Source organism: Lepisma saccharinum, chromosome 1 (genome assembly GCF_977018435.1).
Source record: "Lepisma saccharinum chromosome 1, izLepSacc3.1, whole genome shotgun sequence".
NCBI lineage: Eukaryota > Metazoa > Arthropoda > Insecta > Zygentoma > Lepismatidae > Lepisma > Lepisma saccharinum.
In genome coordinates this window covers 185,037,009-185,061,463 of record NC_139229.1, presented here as the reverse complement: position 1 = coordinate 185,061,463, position 24,455 = coordinate 185,037,009, and the positions used below count along the sequence as shown (strand labels likewise).

The window sequence follows — 24,455 nt, the reverse complement described above, 5'->3', positions numbered from 1 at the left end:
TCTGGAGTAACAGTAACCTGAGGCCACCATATCATATTAGAAAATAATTATTCTCACACAACTCAAGCCGACACACTAACACTAATACTAGGAGTATACTTCACTATACTTGTCACGTCACTTCTGGCTGTGCATGAAAGGTACAAAGAGCAGACTTGAAGTATGGTATTGTTGGAAGTGGCATTACCTAGTGCAGTTCTAAAGTGCCAAGTAAACAAGCAATAGAGACCACAGGCTTCAGTACTTGACTTGTGGACTTGTTCATTTGTTTGAAATCACATAGGTAGGAAGTCAGCAAGTTGTTGGTTGAAGTTCTCCTAATGTGTGGAAATGTATGTATTAGAACATTTCAAAATGGGATTGTGTACCAGTTATTTCAGCTACCATAGGTGGAACAAGTTTCTCTTATCCCATGCTTCGTATACTATGCAATCACAGAATTAAGGAATATCTGCAGGAGTTAAGATGTATAAGATATTTCTCATGGTATTAGCATGAAGCATATCTTACGATAAATATGTAAACATTCTAATTATTCAACCTGGCCTAAAATTCTTTCAGGTCTCAATCCTGTGCAATACAATCCGTATACTCAACCATTGTGGGAAGCTGCTGTGCGGCAGTTTGAAAATATTCTTGGCCAAGCAGAAGATAGAGTTGCTGGTAAACTGAAATCTCAGCTTCGGAAAATAAGTGGGAATACATTACAGGTAAGATAGAGAAAGGTTTTCGACATTGGGGAATGTTGAAAGTTTGAAGATGAGGATCAGAGAAAGACAGAGAGAGATAAGATGAAAGCAAGATGGTGGCTTTTGACATAATACAAATTGACGTTGTACTGTATTGAATTAGCATACTGTTGGTTATCGGGTATAGGTAAAATTTAGAATAGTACTTTATTGCTTTATTGTTATCTACTGAACTCAAGTCACCCAATAAAATACATCGATGCAGCCTCTAGCCTTTTTTTTCATACATAAGAGTTTAGTGAAGTAAGTGTCTCAATGCGTAATTCCTTTCTCTAATGTAAAACCATTGAAGTCACCTGGTTATATACATTAAATAGAGAGGTAAATAAACCATTCAGGTTTTTTATGTGACATTTACAATTTTACATCTGATCAGAGGAATATTAGTTATCGGCATCATATGTATGAGGGTGGATGAAATGAAAACTGAACAGTGGATGTATTGGTTATATTTATGCATGTGTGTGTGGTGACAACCCAGTGTAGAGGTAGAGCGGAAGGCAAGGAATGAAATCCATACTGCATAATGGACTCACCCAAGATAGTCGCATGTGAGCACATGATATGCATAGGTGGTCGGGCAGCAGTATTGTCTGAGAAGGCAAGCAGGCAGGCAGGCAGGCAGGCAGGCAGGCAGGCAGGCAGGCAGTCAGTGCTTCACCTGCGATGATGGAATGTTTGCCAGCAAAGAAGAGCAACGTGGTGTTACTTGTTTCTTAGTGGCAGAAGGAGTTGGAGTTCGTGAAGTGCAGTGGCGAATGAAGACAGTCTATGGAGAACATGCTCTGCAGTACCCTCCATCGTTTGCATGCAGCAATCAAGGTTAAATGGCGTGGCCTGTTGTCCTCTGGAGTGGTTTTGCTGCATGACAATGCATGGACACATACGTCAGCTGTTACAAAGAACACGTTGGCGACGTTTGTGTCGACAGTGTTTGAACACCCACCGTATAGCTCTGATCTATCACCATGCGACTTCCATATCTTTGGTCGTTTGAAAATGGCATTAAAGGGTCGGTGCTTCCACTCGGACAATGAAGTCATGGACAATGTTCGCAACTGGTTCCGATCTCAGCCAAAGGAGTTCTACGAGCAGGGTATTCACCACTTGGTGAAACAGTGGGACAAGTGCTTGTGTAACTTTGGAGATTACATTTGAAATAAACCTTGTTGATTTAGTTCTGTGGCCCCGGTTCCATTTTCATTTGATCCACCTTAAAATTATTGTTATCTACTGAACTCAAGTCACCCAATAAAATACATCAATGCAGCCTCTAGCTTTTTTTATTTTTTAATGTAATGCTGCATAATGCTGCTATGAAATGAATATTTTCATTCCCATTACTTTCCAGTGGGGAAAGTTTAACAATGCACTAAAAACATTTCTATCAAAATTTTATGGGACCCAGGCCCGTAGCCAGAATTTTATTTCGAGGGGTAAAAAAAGGTAAAGTGCTCCCCTGTGCTTAGAACCACGCCATGAAGGCGCATAGGGGGTGTGAGGGTAATGCCCCACACTTTCTTGATCTGTTCGTGAGTGGGGGTGATGTGATCAGCATCACGCCCCTGACTGCCTTTACCCCCCAGGGTTTCCCCCAGGTACCCATGTCATTCGATGCTGGGTGGGCACCGGGGCTGCTTCCAACGTTAGAAAAGTTCCCGAATTTGAACCGGCCAGAGATCAAACCCGGGACCTATAGCATGGTAGTCAGACGTGTTACCGACTGAACCACTTCTTCATTTCAAGGGTTTATTCCTTATCAGCATCTGCCATCTAAAGGCGAATAAGTGTGTGTGTGGGGGGGGGGGGGTGTTAGAAACCCTGAAGATGAATTACTCAGTATATTACACAATATGTCTAATCCTGCTAAGGAAGTAAAATGAATTACCACTATGCGCTATTTAAATTAGATATTTGTGGAATTTCGGGATGGGGATAAATGAATGTAATTAGGATAAATTAGTTTTTAATATTAAGGTGGATCAAATGAAAATGGAACAGGAGCCACAGAACTAAATCAACAAGGTTTATTTCAAATGTAATCTCCAAAGTTACACAAACACTTGTTCCACTGTTTCACCAAGTGATGAATACCATGCTCGTAGAACTCCTTTGGCTGAGATTGGAACCAGTTGTGAACATTGTCCGAGTGGAAGCTCCGACCTTTTAATGCCTTTTTCAATGGACCAAAGATATGAAAGTCGCATGGCAATAGATCAGAGCAAAACCACTCCAACTCCTTCTGCCACTAACAAACGAGTGACACCACATTGCTCTTCTTTGCTGGCAAACATTCTGCCACCGCAGGTGAAGCACTGACTGCCTGCCTGCTCGCCTTCTCAGACGATACTGCTGCCCGATCACCTATGCATATCATGTGCTCACATGCGACTATCTTGGGTGAGTCCATTATGCAGTATGGATTTCATTCCTTGCCTTCCGCTCTACCTCTACACTGGGTTGTCACCACACACACATGCATAAATATAACCAATACATCCACTGTTCAGTTTTCATTTCATCCACCCTCATACATATGATGCCGATAACTAATATTCCTCTGATCAGATGTAAAATTGTAAATGTCACATAAAAAACCTGAATGGTTCATTTACCTCTTTATTTAATGCATATAACCAGGTGACTTCAATGGTTTTACATTAGAGAAAGGAAGTATGCATTGAGACACTTACTTCACTAAACTCTTTTATTCATTAAGAAAGTAAGAAAATTGCATAATTTCACACCAAATCACAGCATATTTATTGAAATATTGGATCAGTACACCACTATCTACAGATACTTATAGAATACCACTAATCTCATCCATCCCTATTTTCTAGATTAACGTAGGAAATCCAATGCATATTGAAGATGGTTTCTTCTTTTTAGTTGTTGCAGGAATTCAAGAGGTACGAAGAGTTAATCAAGAGACCAAGTGTGAGTAAAGTGCTTCTAGCTGAGAGGGAGAATCTGTTGGGTCTGTTGAGCGAATATGTCCACACTGAGAGCTCCGAATTCAACAGGAATAAGAACAGTGCTCCGGGACAGTTCATGGACATACCGGAAGTCATTGCAAACATTTACTGGGTACGGCAGTTGGAGGCAAAGGTGAGAAGACATTTTGAGTAACAATTTTTTTGAGTTTTTGTTTTAAGAACACTTTATGCACAGATAGGCTAATCAGAACTGGACCTACATCTGAAAGTGGGATCCGAATCACTATGTGCCTCCACCAGGTATTGAACCTGGGACCCTTTGATTACAGTGTGATGAAATTTCTACTATGCCATCAGGGAGTCTCGAGTATCAAATGTAAATGTGTTTCGGGTTGGATTCAAATAACTACATGTTTATGTACTGACTAACACTGATTTCAACAATCCTATGGGTCCCATTTTAGAAGAATGGAAAATGTACCTCTGTTCACATATACTGTCAGTGTTCGTGCAGCATGTAGCTCATTGGGTAGAGCCTTCTTTGGTTGGAATACGAGGGCTCCAGGTTCAAACTTCAGGCGTGACCGACCTTTTTGGTACCCTTTCATGTACTACACCCTAGAAACTATTCATGGAGGCTAATGAGGCTCTGCCATCCCAATCTACAGTCAGTGTAATCCTCTGTGAGGCTGTTTTGTCTGCTATGCAGCTAAAAGTGATCCTCAGTTTTTATCATGAGCATGGAGATTTTAGTCATCAGATGTGTTTTGCTTCTAGACTACTATGTAGAATTAATCTGTATAACTTTTAAAAAAAGAATGTCTGAGTTTTAAAAGAACATATTTTATATTATTGCGTGGGTCCTGTGCACCATTTTGTTTTTGATGAAGTACTTGCCCTTGTATTATATGATCACCAGGCGTATAAAAATACAATATAAAACACCCAGTTGCCATGGCACCTGAATATTTAAATTCAATGCTAAGAAAATATATTTATTTAATATTTCAAGTTCACTCATGAAATTTCCATTAGGTTTTTCAAAGAAAATAACAAGCACTGTATGTGTTTTTTATTGTTTGTGCATTTTCTGTATCATGTTTATCATTATATCAGAATAATAAACATGCCATCGTAAATTTTTGCACTCTTGCTAGTCAAATTTTAAAATCTGTGGTGATATGGTAGAGTTGGCCATATATTAGAATGTATCGCATCATTATCATGCTGTTACCAGTTGAACCTTCTTCAGGAATACCACTCTGGTTCAAGTATTAATTATGTTAATCCAATCTTGTATTAATAAAAAATGAAATGTGTTAATATATTTTGAAATGTTGAGCTTTGTCTTAATTGTATTCATGGTTTTCTTAGCAAATATAAGAAAAAGGCTGACTCCCTTGCAAAAGGACTGTCCCCTTATTAGGGTTGTAAATGTTATGTATTGCTATTATTATTATGATTCTACTCTTAGAGATTCAGTGACTCTGTTGTGGGGAGGGTTTGGTGGAGAATAACCAAATCAACAAAATAAAAAAAAGAACAACAACACTTATTCAAAAGAGCAACACTTTACGCTGCCACACACAGACCCTATGCTGTGTGTGATGTTCCGTGGATCATAACAGGTGTCCCTTGGGAAGCTTTGCCTAAATTCTAAAATGGTAGGTAGAGGAGGCTTTTATAGACTTACTGCTCACGTCAATGATATCCAAGTCAATCGCATTGAAACAGCACATTTATTCAATATACAGATCAGCCATTTCCACACACTATGCTTCATACCTGGGGGCCACACACTTTTTCACACTTCCACGCAACATCCCTATACCTAGCATTTGATGGGGCGCACAAAACAAAAGAATGTGAGAATGTGTATTTACCTGAATTACTGGTGATTTTGGCCTGCTTCCTTGAGATAATAAAGTCTTTGGGGGGTAATGGGAGCACTTTCCTGGCTTTCCATGGGATGATTGCTGGATATAACCATGGATGCTCATGTATACTTGATGGATGCTCCTATGGCTCCTTCCTACAAACCATGTGGTCTGGCTTTCCCAATTTGGATATGGGACACATATTTCGGCACATTGGCGAAAATTTTACTCAGAACTTCAAATAAGGCATTGCCTGTGTGGTAACAGTAACTCAGGTCCATATTTAACTTATAAGGACCTTGGATGCCTATTTCCAGTGTAAGTCCATTGTTCACATCCCGCGTGGCCACTAATGCACTGATTTGGGCCAGCAACACAACCTCTGACTGCTCTCAAGCAGCTACAAAACACAAGTGAGCTTGGAAGCCAAGCTCAGAACATAATAGGACACCTGATTACCTCCTCTGTGATGTCACAGCCTTGGAAGCCTCTCATTGGCTGGCTGAGGTCACATGTGGCTTTTGCTTGTCTGTGGAAGGAGTTCCAATTCCTTCTACCAGGTGACAGAGTTATCAGGTGGTTGAAAAAATTTAGGCAAAGGTATTTTTTTCACCTTTCCTGGCCTATTTATGCCAGATAATTAAAAATGAGTTTGTTTTCATAAATTAGGCCTTATTTTATCTATGCACAAATGTTATCTTTTATATTTTATAAAAAATAAGAGATTTAGCAAATATCTGGTTTGGATCACATGGTTTCTTTTATCCAAGATGGATACTCTTTGCCTGAAAATTGTTACTTTTAACAAATAAGGCATTTCTATCCATCCCATGGATGTAGCAAATAGTTTTTAAGCATTACTCATGATGCTATTTGTGGGAAAGTATAAGACAATGGAAAATAGTTCTCACCAGCCCTTTCTATTATTAATCTAATGGCCCTTGCCTTGTGTCTCGGCATGTATGCCCAATCCTTGATTGGTAATATCGTGAATTAGTTTGTTTTTTCTGCCCCTGGTGATAAGTAAAAATAGCAAAGTAAAAATAGCCAATTGGCTAACATGCTCATAATTTTAATATGTCATTGACTATTTCAGTTTTTATTGGTGTTCATATCAGTATTGAAAGATGGTGTATATCAACTCAGATCTAATCCTTACATATAATTATCGATCCAGTAAATGTGCAATTGTTAGTCACATTGTATACATTAAATGTTATTGTTTTAAGTGTTTTAATATAATGTAAAAGTCTTTAGTTTTGACAGCTGAAATACCTATAGGTATCTTCTATAGAAGATCTTTTTCTTGGTTAATTTTTGTTATTTACTTTTCTTCAGGTGAGAGATGTCAAGAAGACAAGTTCAAAACTTCTCAGTGACCTTAAAGCTTATCCAAAACTGCAGACAGATGTTGATGATTTTCTAGCAGAGTTACAGGAGTTTCACACAGACCAGTTTGACAACTGGACCAGAAATATACTCAGTGATATCAACAATAAGACGTTGAGGTTTGTGAAGTGTGGTTGTTAAATTGTAATAAAAGATAAAACCAAAATATCAGAAATCTCAAGCTCACAAATTGTTACAAATGTAATGTTCACTGTTTTCGCATGTATCTTTACCTTCTCAATCTTTCACCACATCATGTAACTTCTTCAGGAGGATAGACAAGATTTAGATCAAAACATGATAAAAAGTTAAGATAGTAGCAATTGCTCTGTCACAGTGTGGATCCTTTCATTGTGGCTGGCAACTGTGCAAATAGTGTTCAGAAAAGTAACACCATATTTTAGCCAAGATTTTAGTAAACATTCGGGTCTGGCCTCATAATACAGCATTGTTACCTCTGGTCTGCGGTTTTTGGTTGTTTTTCAAAAAATCATAGAAAAAATATTTTTCATTTGTTTTTATTAAACCACATATTTCTTAAATCTACAAAACTTCCTCTTTTCAATGAACAAAAATTTCTTAAATTTTATTTTCATTTTCAGACGTTTTTTAATATTTTTTTCAGCAATGTTTTGTGAAGAAGAAAAAAGTACAACATTGTAACAAATGTTAATATAGAGATATTTTAAGTTCGTAATTTGGAAATTTCAATAATTAACTACATAAACTATCAATACATCTTTTGAATCTTGCATAAGAACACTTCTTATGTGCACATAACAAAAAATAATTACAAATTACAAGTAATTATCTTTTGTATGAAAAAGTGGCTGCAGGACAGGACCAGACGATGTATCAGTTGGTTCTGCGTCATCTGTAAAAATTAAAGAAATAAATAAATAAACTAAATAAATAAAATAAATTTTCATTTTACATACACTATACAAAATAATAAATTTAAAACTAAAAATACATCAGTGCATGTAGGAGAATCAAGCAATAGGCAAGATGAATAGACCCAAAAAAATTACCTCTTCTCACTTCATTCATAAAATACTAGAGTTTGCAACACTGTTTATATTGTCGACAATAATTATTACGAATATAACCTACCTTCCAAATCTTCAAATTCATCTGCATCATCAAAATCGTCGCTAACTTCAAACTCTGAGGCGGAATCCTCTATGCAGTCTGGATCTAACGACGCCATTCTAAACAATGCAACGTACATCAACCCGACAACAAACAGTTGCAGGTGCAAGATAAAAATAGCACATGAGTCACCTAGCGGTCGGAATTTCAACAGAGGGGCTTGAATGAACACGCGCATGAGACGAAGTACGAGCATAGCCCGTCGTTCAATCGGCAAAGCGATTGCATACCGCACGACGGGCTATGCCCGTCGTTCGTCCACACTGACTTTAAGTGCACTGCGGGCTATGCCCGTCGTGAAACCCCAATGTGTTAAGGGATATAGAGGAGAAGTTAATGAAGAGTAATGAAAAAGTGAAAACATATTCATAACATAATTTACAGAATGTATGTAGTCCCACTAGTTTGTAATTAGGATACTTACAATTTAAGTAACACAGACGTTTAAATTCCTAATTTTCGGATTGACCTTGAACATTCCTCAGCAATGTGGGATAAGTGGAAGACTTGGTATTAAGGTTAAAACATGGTTAAGAATTACTTAAAACAAGTTAAAAAGTGTCACAGAACAAAATGTTGGCTAAAATTACAAATTACATTTTTGACCTGTAAGACCTGTAAGAAACACAATTAAAGTAACTTCAGTTGCAGATGATTCTGAAATAGAAAAAGAGGAAGAAGAAAATACAATCTGATTGTTGAAGCAGTTGTCATTCATGGTAGATGCAGCAAATAGCTGGCCATCCCATCGTAATGATTATGAGGTCAAGTTTTTATACCTTTTAACCTACTTTATATTATTTTAACCTTTTTACCTCTTCTTGTGTTTACCTTCCATTCATAAAGAAGGATTGAGACCTGTCTGAAAATTGGAATTATCATGGGGTTGCTTATATGTCCTGGATTTTCCAGGACAGTCCCAGATATCATTTTTTCCAGGATCCTGAAAAGTTTCTTTGGGATGCACTAATGTCTCAGAATTGGGTAGGAAAGCAGAATTGATGAAGATTAATACTTTCATGAACATTATTTCTATTTAAATGTGTGAATATAATTTAAAATGTTAATGAATTTTCTGATGTTAGTATTGATGACAAACAATTTTTTAAGCAGCATAAATCTGTTGAGAAAGTTATTGCATTAGAATGACATAACTGGCAAGTGCAAGATGGTGATTCCTTTTCCTTACTGGAAGAGAAATGGATCAAGATATTTAGAAAATTTTGTACAGAAGGAACACTGGTTTTGGTTTTTTCTTTTATAGCAGAATTGGGTCTCACTTTTCCTGGCACCAATGCATCCTTGAAGCACATGTTTTCACTCACAAACTCACTACAGACAAATGAGTGACATAAACTTGAAATAGATACCGTTGAAACGTGTGTGATTCTCAAGACTCCGTTTTCTAAATTATCACGTTTCCGATTTCATAAATTGATTTCGAAGAACAGAAATTTGCTTGAAAAAAATCACAGTGCAGAGAATTATAGCTAGGCAGGAAAACAAGATGATGGAGCCAAAGTGGGATCATCTATGTCTAGTTGTTATTTTTGTTATTTATTAATTGCATTTTGTATGTGAATCTATTATGGAAGGTACAAAATAGTTTTCTGAAAATTCTTTTCAAGTCTTGAATTTTTGTGGCTGGTTGCAAAAACATGTCTACTAAAATTATGCTACAAGATGGTGTTTTTATTTTTCTCCTTATTTTCTGATCTTTAGAACCTTACGGCAGTATTAATTGTGGTGTAGACTAGAGTGCTGCAGTGAGAGGATTTCGTTCGAGCATCAGATAGTTCACGGATGATGCTAGATAGCGTACAGAATTTAGAACTTCTTCGCTTGAGTGAATAACGATCGAACAGGCAAAACAAGCGGTATATGCTCATAGACGAGTAATACACGTATAACCATTATTTGTCTGTGGTAGTGGGCCCTCAAATATGGATCGTGAAGTGAAAGATGCAGTGTAATTGAAACTGAAGTAAACATAGTCATTATCTCCGTGCTAAAATGTAGTTTAGTTTATCTTACTAATACCGTGATATGTGGAAATGAAATAGATGATTGTGGGTTGGAACTGCCAGATTGGATATTTTACATGTGATTATTGTCACATTAAACTGATATTTCATTGCAAACGTTGGAGGGTGTGAGACTCGAACGAGTTTGAGTGAGTGAAAGTGGTCCCATGCAGTACTCTAGTGTACTCACATCCAACTTTGTTGGTCTACCCCCTTACTCTATATGTCCAAACCCATTTCCCCCCCCTATGTGGGTCCAAACTCATATACCCCCTCCCCTCCCCTCCCCACCCTGCCAGGCTTCTGGTCAGTGGCATCCCGGATTTTTGCTTAAGAAATATAACAACCCTAGACTACCAACAAAAGAAAGGTATGTGTTGTGACTTTGCTTCAGTTCTTTTTAACAAGAAAATGTAATGAGGAGTAATTTATTTTAAAATTTTATAATTGATTTTCCTTGTATCTTTCAGCCTGAGGACAGATGTTGCGGTTGTCCAATTTGAGAAGGGAAAGATGATGCATGTTAATTACAATCATAGGCTTGTGGGGTTAATAAGAGAAGTGAGACAGCTTATTGTCTTAGGATACAAAATTCCTTCAAAGATCCAAGATGTTGCTGATCTTGCTAAGAAATTCATGAGACAAGCCAAAGCATTAGATCAGGTGGGTATGCACCCTTAATAATATTTGTAGTGCTTATTAGCAGAAAATATATCTAAAATAAGAGTGAAGGCAGATGTTCCTAGTTTGAACCCTGGGTAAGGTACGGGTGTATTGTTGTGCTTGTCCCATTATCCATTTCAAGATTCATCCTCATTGTCACTATTAACTTGAGAAGTAGAAAAATGACTTAAAATAACTGAAATGGAAATTAAAAAAGAAACATAATAATAACAAGAAGTGTATATAAGATGAAAGGAGGTATTGATGCAAGGAACATCTCTGTTCCAAGCCAAAATGCTGATGCTTTAATGTGGTTAATTAATTAATATACCGAAATGCAGTACTCACTTATCTGTGAATTTGTTTTTTTATGCTGTTCTATTAATTTTAGTGGCCATTGCTACTATCCTCTCGGAAACTTGTCACAATGTTGCTTGGTGAACTTCTGTTGTTTTCAGTTTTGCAGCATCTGCAGTGTCATCTGTTGTTTCTAGAATATCGCACAAAAATTAGTTTTGGAGATAAGTGAGTACAGCGAAATTTTTATGTTTTTCAGGGGACCAAGCTGAAAAAAAAAAAAGAAAATTCAAGAACATGTAAAATCGAGAAAATTTTATAACATTTTGCTATTTTGGGACCATCAAGATTGAACATATGATACAGGAAAATGTAAAATCTGTGAATGTAAAATTGGGGTTCCACTGTACTTCATTTGAGTATATTAATTTGCTTCTCTGTCTTTCTTTCCCTAAAGCATAAACATTTAATCAATTTCATTATTTTATTACCTACCTTGTATTCTTATTTTGTCTTCCCTTGCCAGAATGCACAGTACTTGAATATTGAATTGAATAATTGGTTAATTGTTATTATTGATGCCACATTTGTATGTTGCCTTATTGATAAATTTGCCAATAATTTTGTCAATCTGTTATTTCTGCAAAGAGACTGTGTCTTTTGCTTTCACAATTCCGACACTTTGTTATTCTAGAAAGCATTTAGCTTTTTTTTTTAAACCAGGTTGCTCTAGATAGTCAAATAACAATGGCAGTTGAACAATATGTTAACCAACAGAGAGTGCTTGACAAACCTTGTTCCTTGAAGGACTGTTGCCTCATGAAGTTCAGATTATTAATGTAAAGGCAGAATTAATGCACGTTGTTTCTTGTAATACATTAGTAATAATTAGTTTTTTTTCTATGGCAAGGAAATTACTCAATACTGTGGTGCTGATTCCATGACTTCTATTACAGGTTGCTAATTTCCACAATACCATTGGTGATCGAATGGTTCCCTCCCAGAGACCAATGATGTTGGAAGCTGCACTTGAGCTAGAGAAGCTTGTCCAGGAACAGAATGTTGTTAAATGGAGTGATACAGAAGCTGTGGATCAGTACATTGGCCGCTTGCAGACAGTAGTTGAGAGGCTGTCAAGGGAAAACAATAAGCTAGCCAGTTACCACAAGCAAGTGACAGAAAAGGTAATAAGTGCAATAATTGATGCTGATAATAAACTTATACCCATTTGTACTGATACCGATATTCTTATGAAATCCCACTGATTCAAACACAATTATTTGTACATGGTAACAATTAAAATTGTTCAGGATATTTAACTATTTCATTGAAACTAAAATATCAGTCTACTAAGAGTGTTACTTTTAAAACTATATGAAATTTTGGCTGATACCAATAAAGTACAGATATAAAATTTACCGATAGTGATAACTGATATTCTACAGACCCGATATAAAATTCCAAATGATCCTTGAAGAACCTGAATGAATCATTGACATCCTTAATAAATGTGTGTTTCCAGGTGACTGCAATGCAAAAGATGTTGCCTATTTAGACATTTACTTTTTAAAAAAAACTAGGGCATGGAGATGATCCATAAAAATTATAACAAAGTAGGAGAATTTTGCACTAAATTATAAGATATAGATGTATCGGATCAATAAAATAATCGGTAATTTTATTGATAAACCGATACACAGATCTGCCTATATCGGCTGATACTAATGGAGCACCGATTAATTTGTCCTATCCATACTTTAAAATATTCATAAGTTTCCATATGAAAAAATCAGAATATTGAAATAGTTGTCATTTTATCACAAAATCCATTTTTCCCACACAATTCTGATGCAATGAAAATAATAAATTTATGCCAAGGTGTTGTAAAGCATTTTGTGGACAGTGTGAGATATGCAGACTCTGGAAAGTATTGGTGTTGGTGATACTTTCTTCTGCTGTCTTACTATTTATGAAATATTATTTTTATGATCTTTTGTGTGGTAATTAATTATTCATATGACTTCTGTATTAACCCTCATTTACCATAAGTCTCTTTTCAGAAAATGTAGTAAAATTACAGAGAGAGGGATAAAATATAATCAGATGAAGATTTATTCATTTACTTTTCAACAGAAGCAGGAACCTCCAATTACAAATGCCACGTGTATTGTGAAATCTCAATTATACTTCTTTCGGGTGACTGTTCGATCCTTGTTGGGAGTTCTAAAATTTTGATCTTGACCCAACATCATGAGTACAATTGGAAAACTACTTTAAAGCAAGAACTGCAGACAAACGTCTTGAAAGCCAGACAACAGTGGCGATGTGACTCAATGTCACTGACCAAGCTGCTTGGAGGTTCTGAACCTCAAAGGGTTGTTGTGTCATGGAGTTTAGTTTAGAGAGACTAAAGAAGTTCTGATCTGGGAAAATATGTAAAATGTGTGAAATTTCTTAACATGTTGCCTTATTCTGACTAGAATGGCAAAATGTACAATGCAGGAAAACGTAAAATTAGGATTCCACTGTACATAGATACATATAAATACACAGATAACAAAACAAATAAACAAAAGTGATTGATTGATTTGATTCATTTTATTTCGCTTTTCTGCCACTAATTGCGAAGATGAGGATGAAGGGTGACAAGATGAAATGGATGAAGGGACAATCACACACACAGCACTATGTAGGCAGGCAAAGAACAAGTGAAGAAGATACAGAAAAAAATCGACAGGCTTTCCAGCGTTCACTGCAGAAGTCTATCCACACTGCCTGTCTGCATGAAGTTGCTCTACCATTTTCTTATGGATGGCCGAGAGGGTGGTGGTTTCCCATATCGCGTTCTGAAATTTCTCTGGTCTTGGGTGTCTGACTTGGTTTCAGTAAACCAAGCCACACACTGAGCCTTTTCCTGTGCAGACTCCATTTCTCAAATTATGTTGGTCCTGCCACCTGGAAAGACAAGGAAGTTATTCATTACCTAACAGAGCAAAACTTTTTGAGTTGGTGCATCACATAAAACTTACTTTGTTTCTCTAAGTGAATTACAAGTCTCGTTATATGACATTGAAGTTGTAAAGTACCTTTTGGGACACCCTGTATATCAACAAAACAACACAAGCCCTACAGAGGATTATACTGGCTCCAGGTACCAGATCTCTTTGACCTACAGTATTACCACTGTATACTACAGGGAATTTGAGGTTAACATTTTGCTAGCAAAGAAATATAACTGGAACATTTCAGCTTTTATCATGAAGTTTCATACTAATGATTTTACAATATTGTACTTTTGTACACAAACCAAATAATTGGTGTTTGTATTTTTGTCTTCTAGTCTTTGTATGTTTATTGTAATGCTATTTATGTGTGTGGTGAAAAACTAAATTGTTCAGTGCTCCTTAAATTCGTAGGTTGTATTGCTGATGAACACGGATCTACTGCGTCATCAAGAGCAGTGGAAATCTACTCTGAAATCTGTCCGTGATATAATGAAGGAAGTGGAAGCACAAGTAAGTGAATTGAAACTATTACGTTAAGAACAGAAATGCAGTTACGTGCTACTGGAGATTGTATATCAGGGTATTGCAGTTGAAATTTAGTATGCAATTATTTGGTTCCTTTGATTCTTCTTGAAATAGTTTAATAGAACAGGCAATAATAATTTCCCAAGATTTTCTAACATGCTTGGGTTTGCCAGAAACATTATTGCAACAAATTAACTAAAATGTCAGGATATATATCTGTTTATAAATTACACTTGGTGAAGGGAATTTTTTTTTAGTAAAACTGTAGAGAAATTAAATAATGAAATCACATAAGGTACATTATAATATTACAATAATAACAATGTATAAAATGATAACATGAACATTATATATACAGTGGAACCTTGATTTTACGTTTTTCAGGGGACCAAGCATGAAAAACGTAAAATATGGAAAAATGTAAAATCGAGGAAAATTTTATAGCATTTTACTATGTTGGGACCATCAGGTTTGGATGTATAATGGGGGAAAATATAAAATCGGGGTTCTACTGTACTTATTTATATGTACTTACATTTTTGCAAATAGTCCGTGTAACCTCAGTCATCTTATCAATCGAAACTTTTAGTGGCCTACTCAAAGTTTCAATGCACTGTACATACTGTACATCTTTATCAAGAGCTAAGAATACAATGAAATCTAATTTCAGTTTCAAAAGATAATAGTAACAATGTTAAGAACAATATGTTTTTCAAAGCAGCCAGTAAACAATTTATTCTTCATCAGGAAAACAGGTTATTTTGTTCTTTAATTGTTATAACATTGTTACATATTATCTTTTGTAACTGACATTAGATTTTATTGTTTTTGTTTCTCGAGAAAGATGTATTTGCAGTATGTCAAAATGTTGAGCAAATTAAAGAATTTTAGTAATTAAATAAAAGATAATCCTTCTTAATGATATAATTTAGATATGCATTACACTTTATTTTTTTTTTTATTTTTTTTATTTTGCACAATTTTAGATATAATTAGGGGATTCAAACAAGGTTTACCTCCATCTTCTCCTTTTCAGTCAGTTATATCTTTTATTTTTTTAAAAAAACTTGTCTTTTAATTAATATGTAGATTTTGGTTTCACCTTTCCATATCATGAAAGAGATAGCTAACTAAATTAACTTTTAATTTACTTTTAAGTAATACATTACTTTTATTAATGAATATTTGAGGAACAAACTTTTAGATACATGTCTGTGTTATTGATTACAAGATTTATTATCATGTTGAAAACATGAGACCTGCAATAACCACGTTGCTCTAGAATTGTCCTTTTCTATAGGATTCATTGTATGCAAGAGAGATTATAGTTAAGTAAGTTAGTAAGAAATATTGTATAGATTATGACTTTACGTGCTATCTTTATACTCACGAGAAGTATACACACGTTCCAGAACTTTTCCAACATGAAATCTTGGAAGGCTCACTGGGACAGGCAGTTGTATAAAGCTTTGGAGCACCAGTATCAAGTGGGATTAGAAGCTCTTAATGAACACCTAGCAGAGATGAAAGTGGAACTTGTGTATAGGTGAGTTTGCCTTCCATTTGAATTTTATTTGCCTATGTTGTGTGATTAAAACATTTTTTTTTATTAATCATTCTTTTCTTGCATGCATTTGCATTGGGTGGTTGTAGAGTGTATAGTCATGACAGTACTGCAACTTGTTTAACTAAAGATTCACAATGCAAGGTACATTTACCAGGTGTGTAGAATAATGGGAAATGGTACACGTGGAGGCAAGAAAGTTAACTCAAATTTGCTTAACTTGTAGTTATTCACTATTGTTTGTACACATCGTTTTTCTATTTATGTTGGTAGTACAAGTAAAGTTTGAAGGATATTATTAATAGTTCTTATCTGTTTTTCAGGCAACAAAGATTGCAGTTTAGCCCTTCAATGGAAGAAATAAGAATGAAATATTATGGACATCTGAAGAAATTCTTAGTAATACCCAATAATTTCAGAGGGGTTAGTGAAGAAACTGAAGGATTAATTTTCCCTGTGATTATAGACAGGTGATTGCTTGAATTACTTTCTGCATCATCATTATCATATCTAAAAGTTTTTTCAAGTAGATAACTAAAGGCTTCTTAAATGTTGGTTTAGAATGTTTTAATCTAGTGGTAATTTGCAAGTGCTTACTTTGTATCACAGCACTTCATCAGACAACTTAAGCTACAGTTTAGTTGTCCAATTTTCCATCTGCTGAGCTATTACGCATTGGGAAATTATATTTTGAACTGCAAGTGTAATTATTTTAGCAAGAAAATTTACATGTAATAGACAAAAAAATGTGCATGTGATTGCTTATAGCTTTTTTTTTTTGGCCAAAAATCATCTCTGCCATCTCAGTAAAAGTTTTCAAAGTTTCCACAACTATTTGCTGCTTTTATGTAGTTTTAACTGGAAAACTGCACTTGGCTTTTCATATATATTTACATAAAATACAGATGTATGAACATTACATTTATACCTTGTATTTTTCTTCAATATGTGCATCTTTTCAGAAATGCAAATCGTTTCTCCCATTTATTTGCCAAAGCGGAAGAACTGTTTGATCGACTGGAGGCTGTGAAGGAGAGATACCGAGATTGGGTGGCATTAGGCTCAGTGAATCTGGACCAACTGGCAGAAGAGCACCTGAAAACATGGGAAGACTGGGACAGGAACTTCAAAGCTTCAAAACTCTGGGGCCAAGAAATTGCCAAGTTACCAAGGTACGAAAGAACTTCTGGAACTAAGGTGAAGAAAGCAAGTGATTGTATTGCTACCAAAAATGTCTGATTGAGGTGTCAATTTGAATAGTTTGATCAATCATTGATTTATGTCAGTTTTGTCTGTAAGTAGCAATTGCATTAGTTCCAGCTATTCATGTACAACAAAATATACTCTAATTCATTTTCCTTTGCAACTGCTCTTTCGTGCATACTTAGGTGAAATAAGGTGAAAGATATGGTTTGAGCTAGAATGCAAGTCTGTAATGATAATGTTACAGATAATAGATAATAAATCATTTATGAATGAGCTGATGGGGTCTATAGGCAGAATTATGAATTTAATTTTAAAATTATAACTTAAAAATTGGAGGAATATAACATCATAAGTTTTGAAACTTTGCACATGAAAAACCTGAAAATTTGATTTTTTTAACCTGCTTTGGGCTACCATGTTGTTAGTAGAGACCGGATTTGTAAGCGAAATGCATATTCTTTTCCAGACTTCTAATGGTAAGGAGAAAGGTTATACTTCGTATTACAAAGGCTGTCTCAGAGAAGGTGAGACAGATTTTTTCCTGGCTTGGCAACACTGCCTATGGTTTCGGCACTATTCGCGTCGTGTAGGATGACTCATTCTGTTTCCGTAGCAAGTTGTCACATGTTGCGAAACCACGTTAGTGAGCAGCTGTTTTGATTTACGTGGAACGTGTTTCGTTTACCCCTCCAGGTTTCGTATAACATTGCTTTTCACGATGAGTATTCAAGATGAACAGCGACTTGATATAAAATTTTGTTGGCGTTTAGGGAAAAGTGCTGGGGAAACATATGCAATGTTCCAACAGGCATATGCCAATCAAGACAGACTGAGTAGAGCCACAGTATCACCAAGGAGTCATTGAGACTCTGCGCCAGCACGTAGCAAAAAAGAGGCCACATTTGAAGAACTCCTTCATATTGCACCACGATAACGCACGCCCGCATAACGCGCTGGCTTTTCAGGATTACGCGACGAAGAGAAAAATAGAAATATTCCAGCATACAGCCTGGACCTTGCACCCTGCGACTTTTGGATATTTCAACTTTTAAAGGCCGCTTTACGTGGTTGTCATTTCATGACGAACAAAGAAGTGATCACCACAGCGCAAGTTTTCTTCAGTTTGCTACCTGATGACGAATTTTCAAAGACATTCTCAAAGTGGCAGGAGAGTATGGACGCTTGCTTAGCTGTCAATGGTGTCTACTTTGAAAAAGATGTACACTACCGACAAAAAGTTTAAGACCACCAGGAAAAAGTGCCAAAAATCAGTAGAAATGAATCCATTTCGTAATTAATGTACAAGAAACACATGTAAGAATCTGCTTGGCAATGTACAAACATAGGTACATCCACTATAGATACTAATGTCACCTCATATTTTGCTTTCATCAATATGTCCGCCATGGGCCTTAATGACAGCAGCGCAAACACGTGGCATGCACTCGAATAGTTTGTCCAGATATGATGGTTGAATGTTGCGCCAGGCATCGTTGATGAATTCCCATAGCTGTTGAGTGTTGCTGGGTACCTTCTTCCTGATGTCCCCATCGATTTGGTCCCATCGCAGTTTAATTGGTGAAAGATCAGCAGACTGTGGTGGCCACATCATAAGAACTAATACCCCTTGTGTAGCCTTGCGTTCCAAATACCGCGTGCACAATTTGGATGTATGTTTGGGATCATTATCTTGTTGAAAAATAAACCCATTACCAACATGACGACGACCAGAGGGTATGGCATGATGCACCAATATCTGATGATACTTTTCTTTTACCAATGGTCCCTGAATTTTATGAAGGTCCCCCATCTGGTTTCCGGCAAAACATCCCCACACCATTACACTTCCAGCCCCATGTTTCACTGTGGGAACAAGACACTGTTCTTTCATTCTCTCACCGACCTTTCGACGCACAAAGGTTTGCCTATTGCTGCCAAATAATTCATATTTGGATTCGTCGGTCCGGAGTACCCGTTTCCAGTTATCCACAGTCCAACCTTGGTGCATTTTAGCCCAGGCCAATCGTTTCGTGTTGTTCACAAGTCGTAACAATGGCTTTCTAGCAGCTACTCTGGCATGCAGCCCTTCTTCACGCAACCTATTCTTCACCGTTGACACAGACGCAGGCGTCCCTCTGCTGTTATTCAGGGAAGCAACGATGACTGGTGCTGTTAGGTGCCTGTTCCATTTGCTAGTTAGTGTAATATATCTATCGTCAGCTGCAGACGTTACACGAGCTCTTCCACTACGTGCGCGGTCAGCATGACTGTTGGTTTTACGGTATCTGTCCAATGCACAATGAACACCAGTCTTGGAAATATTCTTGCTATTTCGCTTTCCGAGAAACCTTCATTTTTCAGTGCACATATCACAGAACGCTTTTCAACCGAAATTGCCTGTTCCCCACGATGACGGGCCACTTCACACAGCTCCACTTACCTCGCAATGTCGCCTGCATGAACAGCAACTGACCGTGAGCCACTGATAACGATGCACAGGAGGCTGGCTACCGTACTGACTGGTTTCAAGCACACAGCTGCAATGTTGCCAGTTTCACCAAAGTTTTTGTCACTTTCCATTTTGCCATCCACATGCTACACCTTCGGAAAAAAAATTGGTTTCGCGTCTTGCGAGGTTCAAACTAGACTACATTGCATTTTCCATGTTCATCATCGTCACGTCTTTCTTGGACAGGAACCGTTGGTTCCATACAACACTCCATACTGATTTTTTGGCCGTTTTTCATGGTGGTCTTAAACTTTTTGTCGGTAGTGTACGTCTACTCGATATGGCTGATTCTGTTAAAAATTTTGTGGTTTGTAATTTTTTATTTTATTTTTATGATCCTTGGAGGGATCCATGTACATGCTTCTCTTTTAACTGCTATGCAGTCACGACTTTTTGACCTATTGCGCTCATTTTGGTCTCAATCAGCAGGTAATGAACCAAATTTTCACCCTAGTACATTTGCTAGCCAATGGAGGTCGTTGTTTTCCTATACAGGAATTAGTCTCACCTTCTCTGCGACAGCCTTTGTACATACCTTGATGAGCTATTTAACTAAGGTTGAAAGTCCTTATAAATGCCTATTTCTGCAGGAAATGGTTATGCTTGCTTATTTTATGATTTTGGTTTAAAATAGCATATTTTACCCAAATCAGTCATATTTCAATCCTATTTCAATCACATGACGGCATTGGGATGACGAGATCAATGCTTCTAAATAGCCACATGGAAGAAACGGCATCCAAGAAAAGATACAGTACATCCAATATCATTTTTCCAAATTACCTGATATTATAACACAGTTGAAAGCTCGAAATAATCCATTCCAACATTCACTTTCTCTCATTGATGAAATTTCAGTAACATTGTCTTCAGAAACTCACGGTGTTGCTAAAATTGTGTCCGACAAGCTCGGTCAGGTATTACTGAAAAATCCTGGTTACAAAACACTGTGTCAAATTTATAAAAATATTTCTGGTGAAGAAACAGAAATTGAAGAGGAATTCACCGAAGAACTGTGGTGTTTTTCACATGCGCCAGTGATGTAATGCTACGTGGAAAGAACATTTTCACTACAAATCATTCTTCACTGACACACAGGAGTTTCACACAAGAAAATCTCAGGATGGCCTTCCTTACATACTGTAACAGCTTTGAATACGATAAGAGATCTAATAAACAAATGTTGTTTTCAGATTTTCCGGTATTTCTTTATGCTTATTTTGGTGCTTAATTTTTTCATTTTTTTGTGCTTATTAACTTGCTTATTTTACTGTTTGATTGTGCTTATAAATCCGGGCCCTAGTTATTAGTAGAATAGAATAGAATAGTAATTTTATTTTCCGCTAAACGAGGTTCAGCCTAGGGCTGCTCTACCACCAAACTAGCTCTACACTAGCTTATGTATCAGTAATTGGTATCAGAAAATTTTGTATTGATAACATATCCTCTGCATGCCACTATCTACTTCATGTAGCTAATTCAGTTGTTTGCACCTTGTCAGTCTTGTTTCGCTCACAATAGTTTAACTGGCTCAATGAAATGAGTTCACGGTTATTAAATATAGTTATCTCATGTCGCCTACTTAAGAACTTGGTTTGATCTTCCGTATAGCATGTGCTAATAAAGGAAAAATTATTCCATTTTGCAGCACTGAAGAAAAGGTAGATTGCTTTCTTGTGAGTTTTTTGCCAGTGAGAGCCGAAATAGAAATCCACAATAGGAGGTATTGGGACACACTGGTTAGCTCTTTGCAGAGATCTATTATTCAGGACAATGCGACCATTGAGAAATTCACCACAGGTGCCATGGAAAGTTTGCAGAAGCAGAGACAAAGCGTGGAGGAAATTGGAGAAGCAAATGTGAAATATTCTGAATATATGAAGAAAAGCCCTGAGGTAATTTAATTATCTGTTTGATTTAAGTATTTGAAGGTAATTTGGAATCTGATTTCAATATACTTTTAGTTTGTAACAAATTAAAATTATGAATAAGCTGTGGAAGGTATGATTAGAGGCATGTATTTTTGGTAAATAAAAACAAAATTTTGGTACAAAAACAATATAGTGGTGACAAATCTGATCAAAAGTGGTACACATATATAATGACATTTTGGTTTTAAAATTGTGAATATAATCCTGTAAAAAGGGATCCATTTTTACTTCTCAAATATATACAGCAGAATTAATCAATTTTCCCTGAATTACATAACCCACAGGATAATTCACACTTCAGAATGTGTCACGTCGGTAAATAAACTGTAAATTTTGTGTTTAAGAGTCTATTTCGTATTATGCAGTTCATCTTGCATCATTTCGTGACAAAACATGGTAAGAAAGTGCACCTCACACCTTTCAGAAACATGAAAGATTAACATTACAACATGTTATTTCACATTTCGTGTTTTTGTCAAAAACGAAAAATGCATGCCTCTAGGTATGATCCATAAGTATGATTAAAATATTATGTGCCTTAGAATGTTATATTCAAAATCAGTGTAGATTTATGATTGGCGTATTATTTGGCCTTTGGTGCAAGTGGTCCCTGGTTACATTCCTGCCAGGAACCTGAAAATCCCGATGGTGTCCCAGCATCATGAGGGCAATTGGAAAGCAACCTGAAATAAATGATAGCAGAATCTGGTCTATTAAGACAGATAATGGCAGTGTTGACCATGAGGCATCCAATTAAAAGGCACTTGGTAGTTTCGTCAAGGGAAATGGGAGAAGAAAAAATTAAACATTATAAGTAAATAATGGTATTACTGAAAATGTCTCCCTGATAGTTTAATGGTAACAACATGGGTTTGTTTTAAAGTTTCCCAGGTTAAATTTCCAGGGGAGCCAGTGATTGTGATCCCACTTTAAATTGTAGATCCAGTTCCGAACAGCCTTGTGGACTTGAAATAACTTTTTCAAAAGTTGTTAAGTAGGTTGCTCATGGTCCAATCTTTCATCCTTTATAACTTACTTTTTTTTACTGTGTTCTCTTGTTAAGATATTTTTATGTTTTTGTTGTACCTTCAAAAAAAAAAAAAAAGTCTTTCATTCTCATGAGTTCATGTTTCATTTTTTACACATAGTTTTTATTGCAAATAAGAACTATGTGGGAAAAAATAAATTTAAACTCATTATCTTTAGATACAATAGATTAAATCTGTTGGAAACATCCATCATTCACATATTTAGTTCAATCAGATAAACCATATGGTGCAGTGTGCATAAATGGATGTATTCTTTTTTTCAGATTTTGGAGTTGTACAAGCAAGCAGAGAAAAAGAATAAGACTTTAGCAGCCTGGACAAAAGAGAAAATGGAACAAATAAGTAAAATGGCAGTGACATGGGATAATTTTCAATCCTTTATGGATAATTATGAATTCTTGATTAGGAAACAGGTAAGGCACCAAAAAATGCACTTTTTGCCCTTTGGTATAATGAAAAATCCTGGTATTTGCTTGCTGTAACTTTGTTTTTCTTTTCATACTCTTTTGATAACATAACATGAAGTGTAAAAATATATAAAATAGCTCAAAATTTGTATTGAAGTTCATTTTACACACATAGGTTAATTTGATATGGATTTAAAGTTTTACATGGAGATTCTCCGTGTGTGTCCAAGTTACCACTTAGTAGATAGAATTTGTAGAAATATGCAAGTTTGACTTGTGAAGTAATCTGTGTTTGATTTTGTTTAAGTTGCCAGCTTAATTATTATTGTTCCCTTTTAGGTAGAAGCTATAAAAGTCAACCTCTCCAATGAATTCAGCAATTTTGAAGAAGAGGTGGAAAAGTTCCAGCTGAGATGGGAACAATTGAAGCCTCGTGAAACAAATCTGCAAGATGGAGGACCGGATGTCCTTCAGAAGAGCCTCAACATACTTCAGGAGAAGAAACATGAATGGATTGCGCTGATGGAGACTAAAGAAAAGTTGCTGTAAGCATATTTTGTAAAAGTTTTTGTTTATGAGAATATGGGAAGATAGCTAGAGTTATGCATTTAAGAAATTAATCTGTACCTGTAACTCTTTTTAATTCAGCAAATTGGAAAGCAAAGGAACTATTGTTCTTCTGAAAATGGTTTCTTTCTGAAAGAAATGTCACAATGCAATTATTTTTTGTAAAACTGTTGCAAAGCTCCATTGCTTTAATTCAAATATACAGGGTGAACAGAAACTATAGGGACAAACTTCAGGAGGTTATTCCTGACAGGTAAAGGAACAAAAAAGTTCATATCAACATATGTCCGGAAATGGACACTGAGTCTGCAATAAAGCAATTAGTATTTGTTCATAACTTGGCATGACTTTAATCCATGTTGCAACAGGTGTTCAAAGTGGCCTCCATGGGATGCAATGCAAGCGTCCACACGTCGCATCATGAATTGCCTCACTCGTTCGAATGTTCAAGCCTGTACCTGAATAGCGTCACGGGCTATACGGCCACGCTGTTCAAGGGTCTGCACATCAGGAACTGGCTCAGCATACACAACACTTTTCAGATGCCCCCACAAGAAAAGATCAAGGGGGTTTAAATCCGGTGATCGAGCAGGTCATGCCAC

The 24,455-nt window shown here is 36.3% G+C and overlaps 1 protein-coding gene across 3 annotated transcripts in view; it reads left to right on the top strand.

Annotated features, from left to right (window-relative positions):
* Window positions 1–24,455, top strand: part of btv (dynein cytoplasmic heavy chain beethoven) — a 223,963-nt gene that overhangs the window by 35,568 nt on the left and 163,940 nt on the right. For all 3 annotated transcript variants that reach the window (XM_083144201.1, XM_083144199.1, XM_083144200.1), the window contains exons 11-22: window positions 562–710; window positions 3,642–3,860; window positions 6,904–7,073; window positions 10,601–10,793; window positions 12,047–12,274; window positions 14,507–14,605; window positions 16,033–16,166; window positions 16,508–16,654; window positions 17,147–17,356; window positions 21,548–21,794; window positions 23,143–23,292; window positions 23,626–23,831. In XM_083144201.1, the coding sequence (XP_083000327.1) occupies window positions 562–710; window positions 3,642–3,860; window positions 6,904–7,073; window positions 10,601–10,793; window positions 12,047–12,274; window positions 14,507–14,605; window positions 16,033–16,166; window positions 16,508–16,654; window positions 17,147–17,356; window positions 21,548–21,794; window positions 23,143–23,292; window positions 23,626–23,831 (2,152 nt within the window). The remainder of the gene's footprint in view (window positions 1–561; window positions 711–3,641; window positions 3,861–6,903; window positions 7,074–10,600; window positions 10,794–12,046; window positions 12,275–14,506; window positions 14,606–16,032; window positions 16,167–16,507; window positions 16,655–17,146; window positions 17,357–21,547; window positions 21,795–23,142; window positions 23,293–23,625; window positions 23,832–24,455) is intronic.